Below are 11,476 nucleotides of genomic sequence, written 5' to 3'. Positions count from 1 at the left end.
ATGCTGTACTCATAAAACCATCATGTAAATAATATTATTTTTGTAGGGATTGTATGTCATATTTTGATTTAATATGAGAGCAATATATTATTTAGTACTAAAAACTTTGATACACAATAAAGAACATCATCAGGAACAAACTGTGTTTTCTACTGATTGCAAATCAACTTTTCAAAAAAGGGTCAAGATTTTTCTTTTTTCTACAATTTTAATACTCACTATGCTTATCCTCAAAATGACTGGTGAATTAGTTATGAGTAATGGTTTTAATAACAATATTTAAAGGCACTGAGCAAAAATTATTTAAAAAAAACTTACCTATCTTTCTGACAAACAAACAAATTAAAAGAATTTTCTGCACCCAAAAAATTATCATCGTCAAGTATTTCTACAGCTGACATCCAGTTTGGTTGATAATCCCGAGCAATCTATAAATTGAGCAAAACAAGTGACCCAAATAAACTTTGATGTTTTTAAGGCTATAAAAACTCTTGTATTGAAAACTTTAATTTTCAAATTTAACCACTTTTTTTTTTCTTTTCAAAAATGCTGAAGCTACATATCATCAAGTAACAAACAAAATGCTTTGATCAGCTGAAGGTTTATTGGAAGTAATACCAAGTGTCACTGCTTCCAGTCAAATGCATTATTTCTGTGTGTGGTTATAAATCAAATTCCAAGTCATTAAAGTTGTCTTTGAACTATCAAATTCAGAGCATTAGCACTGTTCTATTAAACTTCCAAACCCAGATCAACACTAATGTTTTGTTAACCCTTTCCATACAGGTTCCATCAATTTGACATATGTATTTGGTTTGTCATGACATTTTACAATTAGATTCAAAATTTAATGCTTTTTTATTTTCAGTGTCAACAAACTTTGTATCAAAATATAGTTTGTAATTCAAATCTTCATGCTGCTTAAGCTTCTATTTCTTAAATTTCAAAAGTAGAAAATTCTTAGTCTTTATTTCTCTGTATCACATGCACTTTCACTTCTCCATTTTAGATCATATAACTTCAATATGATAGCTTGTATAGTGTCTACAGTGACCAAACATGTAACCACCAGGTAACCATGAAACCATTCATAATATAACTCTGAATGTACTAGTGTATATTTATAGAATTTGGCAACCTGTTAGTAAAGATTAAAACTATGCTTTACACAAGAAATCAAATTTTAATTAAGTATTTATACTAAAGATTTGTCTGCAAATTTACAAAGCCTTTACTGAGTCAGTCTGAGTGAAATGTTTTATGTTAAGAATAAGAATACTTATTTTAATCTTACAGTTTTCATATTTCATTTACATAAACTATACAACAGAGGTTCCAAAACTTTTATTTGGTGGCAACCCCATTTCAGACCTCCTGAATCTGCGTGTCCCCATCTGTTCCAAAATGTATTTCAACTGGCTCATTTGGTTTTGTTGATTACATTTTCTTTTTCTGCCAAACTTGTGACCACAGGTTTGGGAACCACTGCTCTAGAACCTCATAAATGAATATTAAGTTTTTTTTCATTTTGGTAAATCTTTATATTTTTTGTCTCTTATTTTCTTTACCCTAACACCAACTGTACTGAAATCATCAATGTACAGTGAAATGAAAAAATATGAAATAAAATGAATATACACTTTTTAAATTCTTCTTTGAATGCTCAATTGTCTCAGGATTTCAACTTACTTATCTTTGCAATTTCAACTGTTAACCCTTTTAATGTGTTTTATTTTAAATTTATGTTTTTTGCCTAAATTTGTATTATGGGAGAAGTTTATCTATTCCTCTGTCAAGAACAATAAATCACAGCAGAAACCCACTAGCTGTTTCTTATAGCATATAAGTTTTACACTCACTGATGTAACTATGCTAGGTCTCAATTTTTCTCACTAAATTGGTTGTATTAAAAAAAATCAAAAATTCATGTAGCTTTATAATACGCATTTTAGAACATCGTTAACCAGAGCAGAATATCCCAAACTACTTTAATTCATATGGCTTTTTATGTAACCAATTAGTAGATTAAAAGAATTCCCTAACTGATAGAACCACCTGAAAATGATCTCCATATGCAAACAGTTTAGCTGAGTACTGCTTTATGTAGGAAAAGTAACAGGTTACTTGCAAATATTTATGTAAAGGAGACTCTATTCTTTCTATTGGTAATAAGCACGTCAATCAGCAGTGTATGTAAAGCTGAATAAATATTAAGTTTGAAAGACAGAGGGAAATGGGTAGGGCTTTTCTGGTGGGCTTGACAAATCTATGGATACCTTCACAAATCAAGAAGGAAGGAGATTCAAATTTTATATTCTTGGTTGTAGTAATGAAGAGTTTGTGTTTTTAATTGGATGAAAGCTGTAGAAGCCTATCATGGAAGTTAGAAAATTCTAAAGTGCAGAATTTGTAATACAGATGTGTGATACCACACATAAAAAGAATTTAAATTTTTAAAAAAATTTCCTTTTGAAATTAAGAAAATAAAATGGAGATAACATAAAAATTTGAATTATAACCTACAATTTAATGCCAAACATTGATAATAAAGTTGTTTACTTAAATTACGAACGTAACACTGTGACATGCAGGAAAGAGCCTTTCCCATACTTAAAGGGTTAAACTACCAAACACAGATCATCAGCACAGTTCTTTTAAACTATCAAACCCAGATCATTAACATAGTTGTGCTAAATGTTTTAGGTTGATATGGCATTACTTACTGATCTTCTAAACTACTAAACTCAGGACATTAGCACAGTTTTGGCTATATGCTTTATTAGCTCTCACTTCACAGTTGTCTGTTTAATTTAGTTATCAATAAGCATTAACTGAGTTTCACACATAACTACGAGCAGATTAATATAACTTGTATTTATAGATCTACAGGATTTCTAATTAATAGATTCCTGGTTTTATGAAGTTAATCCTAATTATGAAAGTTTGTAAAAATAATTGTAAAATATATATATACACACAAGATCTCTTAATTTTCTTTGTATAGTGGTACTTGGCAGTTTATAGCCTAAAGAAGCATGTAGTAAGAACAGTTTTTTTAGTTGTTAGATTTGCACTTATCAGCAAGATGCTTGCAACAAATATAACTTCGGTAAATGTTTACATAAGGCTTTCATAACTGTACTATAATAAGCTATTATATATTGGTTCACTAAAAAGTTACTTTATGTATTCTCCTACATATAAATCCCAAACTGTAATACATATATTAGCAGAATTAAGTGTCCATACATGAGGTCATAAGAAATGCATTTCTAGAGTTTGCAGATTTTACTACCAAAGATGCTATTACACATTACGTGAAGTCATCTCTGATGTTATTTCATCTCAGGTAAACTTACAGTGATATCACATGTCAGTTTGTCCGCAAATATGCTTGTGAACAGTTTCTCTCCAAGACTTATGAAGTTTTCTATGGTAATGAATGTAATGCAGGAATGGCTCTCCATGCCTTTCATCATGACAAAGGTATTTGTCAACACCTAAATAATCCAAGGGACTTGCATAATTTCATCCATATGTTTGAGGAGACAGAATCACTGGCCAATGCATCATGATCAGGATGTCCACCTACACCCAAAGAAGTTGATTAAATTCAGTAACTATCATCAAACATTAGGTAAGGCAATTCCCAAGGGGAATGCTGCACCAAAAAATTAATAATTCCATTGGCTGACCACACAAAACTGTACGGAAGGTGATGCACAAAGCTACTTCAATATAAGATTGGAAGACTGTAGGTACTGCTTTATGCTGAACCATAAAAGAGGTTGAACTACGCCTTGAATTTCATTATGTGTTCAACTGTATGGCAATTGGTTTGGTATTTAGTCGATTAATGAAGCCCACTTCCATCTCTGCAACCATGTTAACAACACCCATAATTGTATTATCTAGGGTGAGACCAATTCACATGCATTCATTGAAAGGTCCCTATATGACCTAAAGAAGTGTGAGTTGGTTAGGTTTACCAGCAGTGTAAACATCAGAAATTATTTTTAGGAGCCCATAGTTCATGTTTTATGAACTGTTATGATCATTCATACAGTTATTAACACTAGCTAACAAGGTTACCATACTTGTACGAGACAGGCATTCAACATGACACTGTTTTCGTACACGATGGTGCATCACCATGTTAACGAAGCTGTGAAGAACCAACCATCTTTGCAACACTTTCAGTGAACAAACCATCAGTAGGGTATTCCTGCACAATTTGTTGTCACAGTCACCAGATCTCTGGTTATGAGGCTATCTGAAAGCATTGGTTCATCATGACTGCCAAAAGAAAGTGTTGATCTTAAGAGCATTTAGTGCCATATTCTTGCCATCCACAGTAGTTAGTTGTGCACAGCTGTGTGCCATGTCTGGAAGCTGTTACTGAGAGTGATACAGACATTATGAATATTTAGTGCAATGAGTTAAACAAAGTCCATATTCCAGTAGGCTAAAGTGTTTGCTTTGAACAGAATAGTGGAATGCTATGCTAAGCAAACTGTGACTTCTAAAGTACATAGACAAGATGATTTCCAATAGACTGCTTGATGAATCAAATGTAAATATAGCAGTGATAGTTGGCCAGATAAGCAGAAAAAAATGGCATAGACCTAAAATATCTTCATAAATTGTCAGTGGTGGAAGTGACTCCTTAATAATTTTAAAATCAATAAATAAAAATATTGTTGTACCTCCATATACTATCTGTCTCGTTTCTTGAGTTACCTGGTCAACACTGCTATATCTAGACCTACATAAGTAAGCCTACATCTAGTAAGGACGAACTCTCACTTCAAAATTCTGAATAAAACACTTTATAATAAAAGCCACTAAAATATAACAAACAATGTTAAGTGCATCGTTTACCTAACACAGTATTAGAAACTTGGTTTTCCAGCTCCAATAACAATCCCATCAATTAGGATGTAAGTCAATGTAAATTTTTTTGGCCTCCACATTTGCAAAAGCTTGATAGACCTGCTCCCAATATTGTCAGTCATGGACTGCAGACGTTATGACCATGATCTGTATGGCTCACTTAATCTCGCTAAAGTTTTGTGTTTCAATTATCCATTGAGTTCAGAAGAAACTTAATTTAAAAACTGACATGATCATTTTGGTTTAACAATTACATAGCATAAATGATGCCCTAGCAGCAAAATCCGTAAACTCTGGTTTTGTATTCCCCAGTGCCCCATGTATGCACACTTAATTATGCTAGTATGCATGAAGACCTTGTTTAAAATTATGAATATACCATAAACTTCATGGGAGTCCATTTGTCCTCTCATACTCTTTTGGTCATAGAACAATCAACACAGGTAAGTTTTTGAAACTGACTATTCTGTGATATTTCAGAATTAATTACAAATGGAATTCCTATGTAATAACTAATATTTTGGAATTACTTATGTACAAAATCCCTATATATATTAACTAAAGTTTGTATTAACAGATACACCTTACATATACAATTTTTTTATCTTCATAATTAGGGGTTTATCCAGAAGGAAAAACAAGAAAAGTGAAAAAATTAAAATGGTTGACACCAGGGTGTCAAAACCACATTCACCCTTGAAAAAAATGAATACCTCTTCAAAGTTTCCTTCTAAAGGTTTGTATGCTAGTAAAGCCATTGATCTCATCAAGTCTCCAACAAGTACAAAATCCCCTTTTGTTTTTAGGTATAAAGCTATTATGTTATTAAAGAAATTGCATTCATTGTGGAGTTCACGTTCTGCAGTCCATTCAAAGAGTCTCACTGTGCTGTTGATACTCGCTAAGAGTTTACCATTAAATTCCACTAGGGTATATGGGGCACCTTTGATTTCTTTTTCAGCAATTTGTTGCAATTTCCCTGTTAAAAAAAAAGTTTGTTTTAGTAGAGCTTAGTGCTTTTTTATGAACTTTGCTGTGACTATATCAACCTAAGAAAATTTTGATACTGATTTGATATTTTTTTTAATCATACAACTCCTAATATTACGTATAACATTAATATAGCAATATTTATTGCTAAATCAAGTATTACTAGTAGTAGATGCTGCTATTTTGGGAAGGCATGGATGGATTGAACATAGGAAAAAATGCTTCACTTTCATAAGGCAAAAGAAATTCATTATAAGTTCTAAATCTTAACCCTATGGCCTTTAATATCAGGAAGCATTTATTTCCTTCTACCTACAGTTATGTTCTAGAAAAATACTTAAGATATGAGAAAAACTGGAAGAACAAAGTTGTTTTTTTTCAATTGAAATTTGATACGTTCAGTTAGTTTTGATACTAGACAATATGTAAGAACAAAAATAGAATTTTTAAAAAATAAACTTGACAATAACCTATAATTTTTGGCAAAAAGACAGGCCAACTCTGGAACAATCAGTTTTTCAACCACACCACTGATGTTCAACCTCCTACAAATATAAATCCAACATTTCTTTCTTAAAAAAATTATCACATGAGTAAAAATTTCAATGGGTTACTGCTCACCATCTGACCAATGAAAAATGATTATTCTTCCCTGTTTGGGTTCAGATTCTTCAGGATTTATTATTGCAGTACCAACAATAAAATATATGTTTGGATCTTCTCCTAATTTTGTAGAAATAATACTCAAAGCGAATTCACTAGCCATGAACTGATGAGAATGGAGAACTGTGAAAGAGAAAATCACAAACTTGACCAAAAATAATCAAAGTTTACTTTAAAAATTACATGATAATGATTACAAGGAAAAAAAAAAGTTTCAAAAGCAGAACTTTCACCAATCACTAATGATTAGAAAACCTCAACATTCAATAAAGTGCTCAATATATTTTATTAATGTGGGATCTTCTTTTTACACATATTCTACTAAATCAAGTTCAATTTCTTAATCATTAATCATTCATTATTTATGATTTAAAAAATACATTAACCCCATGTGCATAGATGGGGATCAAAGTGCACACGTCACAACTTTTTACAGAATGCCATTTAACATGGTATTACCCTACTACCCCTAATTAATGCCCCCAGCAGTGTTGCAAACTGCAAAGTGGTGGATGCTAATTTTTCATGTGATTTTCTTATTTCAATGCTAATAAGTGTGTGTATGCACATGTTTTTCTTCTTTTTTTTTCAATTCAAAATTACAGTAATAAAAGTGGATATGTTGGATTACTTTGCTATAAAAATTACAGTAATGAAATGGATTACAGTAGAGGATTATATGTTGGATTACTATTGCTGTCACACAAGGTAAGCTGTATAAAAATACCAAGAAGGGTAATAATTAGAGAGGGGCTTAAATTAGGAGCAGTACAGTATGTATTTGATGTCAGTTATTAACTATACATTTTACTGTATATTGCTAATTTACTGACAGTTCATGGTCGAAGAAAGTAAATACCAAATACTGAAACAAAGTAGATATACATTTCAGAGGTTATGCAAATGCAATATGTGAACTGTATGATGGAGAAAAGTATTTTTAATCTTCAAATAAATATTACCCCGCACTCTGACTTGTCAAAGTCAGATTGTTGTTGTCAATTCACAAACATATCATGAGTGCAGATACTTTTGTCACACATCTGAGTTTTTGTGTACAAAAACATGTACATTTTATGAAGATATTGCCATATTTCATGTGGATATAAGTATTAAATTTCTTCTCCAGTATGGAACAAGTCCAATGGAATGACTCATGCATATTCAGTTAATTCGTATCCTCTTTCATAAGTAGGAAGCTCGTTGAAACAGAAACATGCATCTTATCAAGTATTTTTAATGATTTTCATTTGTTAAAGATGCAAAGCTCTCAAAAGTTCAACTATATTTTACTTCATCAAATAAGTATAATGTTTTCTTTTATACTAGTATTACACTAACACGAGAAAATACATTCAGAGGTAGACCTTACCCTCAAATGTGTGTTGGTCAATAATCAAAAGGCTGTGAACTTCTATTTCCTGTCCATACTGGTCACTACTGCTACTGCCCCCAAATGTGTTGTTTCCAGGCTTAACCACACTTGAGCTAAATATAGAAACAATTGTTATAGCATCGATTTTTTTGTTCTTCTGATCTACATAGCCTAACTATTGTAGACTTTATTACAAATAATAAATTAATTATATATTTCTGAAACAGGATTTCTGGATGCATAATAAACCATTATTATGTACTACAGAATGGATTGTTTGAAACATCATCTAATCAGTGCTCACAATAGCATAACAAGACTGCACCAGTCATTTTCAGATTTTAATGAAGAAACACTGTCAGTAAAAAAACAGCCACGTCAGATGAAAGTTTGAAAACAGTTCATAATAAAAAAACACAAACAACACTGCCTAGATGTATCTTTCAAAACATTCTATAGATTATTTATATGATAAAAGAAAAAATTCATGAGCTTCCAAAAGAAACATCCTTTGAATTATAACCATCAACAATACTTGTGAAACATGATTTCATTGTTTTAAGTATCTATGTGTGTGTGTGTATATTTAAACAGTCTAATTCAGGTAAGAGTTTGTGAAAAACACATAAACGTTTAATTACCTGCACATTCTAGTGTCATGACCTGACCACTAAAGAAACAGAACAAAATGTCAGATAGTAAACACTTTCTGAATTCCCTCTTTAGTTAAAATCTCAAGTTAGAGCTCATATGTAAGGCATACTGCTCAACTGTATGTTTCTTGATAAAAGAGTTAGCACAAAGGTTCACATACAAAGTTTAATAAACTTAAAATAAGACCCAAAACTTGAGCGCTTTCAAATAGATGACTATTCTTCTTCAGGAGAACAAAGGGTGACCTTCAGCCTGTGCAATGCAATATATAGTAGGATGTGGGACATCATGTAAACCAGAAGTCCCAGTTGAGTTGAATCTGGTGACCAGCCAATCACAACTCAAGCCGTTAGTCTCCCGGAAGGGAGAATTCGTTTGTAGAGAGAAAAAACAAAAAAATTATTATTAATTTTCATTATGTATGAAACCTTTGACTGATAGTGAAAAATTAAATACATAGGAAGATGAGAGCTAGAGAAAATAATAATGTAAATCGATACCTGAAACAATAATAATAATGTAAAAAAATAGAAGCATGAATAAAAATGTGAATAATAATAATAATAAAACTTTAAAAACTCAATTACAAGTTATTCGGACATTTTTTAGAGACGCTCGAAGGTCAACAATACCAGGATCACTATTGATGCCATTCGGCATTACAGTATTTAACAGTGCTATCCAGTAAGCTTCTTTAATTTCCCTGTTTCTGTTTGATGTAAAATTTGTCTCTATACCTGTCAGTATCATGTTGTCAAGAGAGTGGTCAGGCATGTTGAAATGCTCTGCAACCGGAAGTTCTTTGTTCGTTTTTATTGAAGATTTGTAGTTATTAAACCGCTCCCGTATAGTTGTTTTAGTTTGGCCTACATACTGGAAGTTGCATTTTCGGTACTGGATTAAGTAAATAGCATTTTTTGTAGTGCAGGTTATGGGTTTATTGATTTTGAACTGTCTTTATCAGAAAAATTGTTAGTCTGCTGCATGAACTTACAGGTTTGACAACGTTTGCCATTGCAGGGATAACTTCCACCAGGTGTCGCATTAAAGTTAACTTTGGCATGCACTAATTTAGATTTCAAAGTCTTATTTTTCCTAAAAGAAGCAACAGGAATTTCCGTAAAAATAGTTTTTAGTTTATCATTAAGTTGAAGGAGTAAAAGTGCTTTTCCAGTATCCGGGGTAGGTTTTTTAATTTTGGGTGATATGTGATAACTAGTGGAACACGAGAGGAATTTGTTTTAGGTGACTGTTTCAAGGCAGATACACGTGGAATATTGTTAGCTTTGTCAACTTGTTGAATCACAGTGTTTTGTTTATACTCTCTTTTGGTCATGGCTAATTTCAAAGAATCAATGTGATGGTCATAGTTCTTACTGTTAGAGCAGATTTTCTTCAACCTAAGTGCTTGACTGAAAGTAATATTTTGTTTGGTGTGTGGAGGGTGACAGCTTTGAAAATGTAATCATTGTAGTCTATCAGTTGGTTTATGGTACAAATCAATATGTAGAAAACCATCTTTTAATGTCAGGTTTACATCTAAAAACCTTATTTGAGTAGTGGAGTAATCTAGAGTAAATTTAATAGAAGTGTAGAAAGAGCTTGCATGTTTATAGAAAGATAGTAAGGAGTCTTCGTCCCCTATCCAAATGGAAAAAATGTCATCTATGTATCGTTTCCAAATGTTTGGTTTCTCTCTCTGTTACTTTCAAGCTCAACTGTATGTTATATTCTAAACCGATGCTCACACCAGATCTAGCTTGAACATGAGAAACTTTGTCCAAAGCTAAAGTTTCACATGATCTTACCTGTATGTTATATTCTGTGCCTGGGTGCTAGCACTAGGTCTGGCTGGAGTAAGACCACTACTGTCATGAATATCATGTCTCATACATATCACACCAAAAGTCTGAGTAGCTTCCTGGTAGGCTATCCTCCTGGAACATAATATTAGTTTAATATATTAAATAGTTAAGGATATAAAAAAAAAATTGTGTTTACAAGAACAAATGTTTGATAAAAAACAAAATAACTAGGTGATAGAAAGAAACAAAATAATAACATGAATGCTTATAAGTAAATTAAGGTTTTGTGTGTTGATAAGCTGAATCTTAAGTGCACACAATTGGTTTTTATGCTATTGTCATAAATAGTAACCCTAATTATTAACTCATGTGCATGGGTGTGGGTCCAAGTAAGCATTCCACAACTTTTTATAGAGTACCATTCAATATGGTATTAGGTATTTTATGTCAAAATTATCAACTATTCATTGGATCCAACACTGCTGATTTGGTAACAGTTCGTGGTAAAAAAAAACAAGTACCAGATACAATACACACAGGGATACTGAAAAAATCGTAGATATGGATTTTAGAAGTTATAAATGGTTATTAGTGAAAAATCTTTAAATAATAAATTAGGAAGTAGGAATGGGAGCACCAAAAAAGGAAATACGGTAGGAATGGTGGGATAACATTATAACATTCAGTGGTTGACATGGCGCAACGTCAAAGTGGGTGTGGCCATCGTTCCACTCATTCCTACTTTGTGTTTTTTGTAACTTAGTAATTGTTCAAAGTAAATGAAAGGTGTACATAGCTAAGTTTATCTGCTGTAAACTTGGTTTCAGCAACCAAGTACAGATACATGTATGTAATCAAATTACATGACCTTAACAAAATGCATGACATAATAGAGGGGGTGTTTGATGTCAGAAGTCAGACAGGAAGCGCCAATAGTCATACTGTGCTTGTGGGAGACATTATAGTTATCTGACTGGTGGACCAAAAGAATAGTATCAAAACTGCTGATTTTTCAAATTTGTAAATTTGTTGAGTATTAAAAAAGGATTAGCTACTGATAAAACTCAATTCAAGTCAATAATTGGGTCAAAGTTCA

The 11,476-nt window shown here is 32.1% G+C and overlaps 1 protein-coding gene across 1 annotated transcript in view; it reads right to left on the bottom strand.

Moving 5' to 3' along the window:
• LOC106462025 (DNA damage-binding protein 1-like) overlaps nucleotides 1-11,476 on the bottom strand; it is a 49,262-nt gene that overhangs the window by 6,801 nt on the left and 30,985 nt on the right. Inside the window, exons 16-20 of the mRNA XM_013921896.2 lie at nucleotides 10,384-10,512; nucleotides 7,919-8,034; nucleotides 6,505-6,669; nucleotides 5,607-5,872; nucleotides 319-428 (exon numbers count right to left, since the gene is read on the bottom strand). Coding sequence (XP_013777350.1) covers nucleotides 319-428; nucleotides 5,607-5,872; nucleotides 6,505-6,669; nucleotides 7,919-8,034; nucleotides 10,384-10,512 — 786 coding nt within the window. The remainder of the gene's footprint in view (nucleotides 1-318; nucleotides 429-5,606; nucleotides 5,873-6,504; nucleotides 6,670-7,918; nucleotides 8,035-10,383; nucleotides 10,513-11,476) is intronic.

The sequence above is a fragment of the Limulus polyphemus genome, unplaced genomic scaffold (genome assembly GCF_000517525.1).
Source record: "Limulus polyphemus unplaced genomic scaffold, Limulus_polyphemus-2.1.2 Scaffold1076, whole genome shotgun sequence".
Lineage (NCBI taxonomy): Eukaryota > Metazoa > Arthropoda > Merostomata > Xiphosura > Limulidae > Limulus > Limulus polyphemus.
This window is presented reverse-complemented; position numbering and strand designations above follow the sequence as displayed.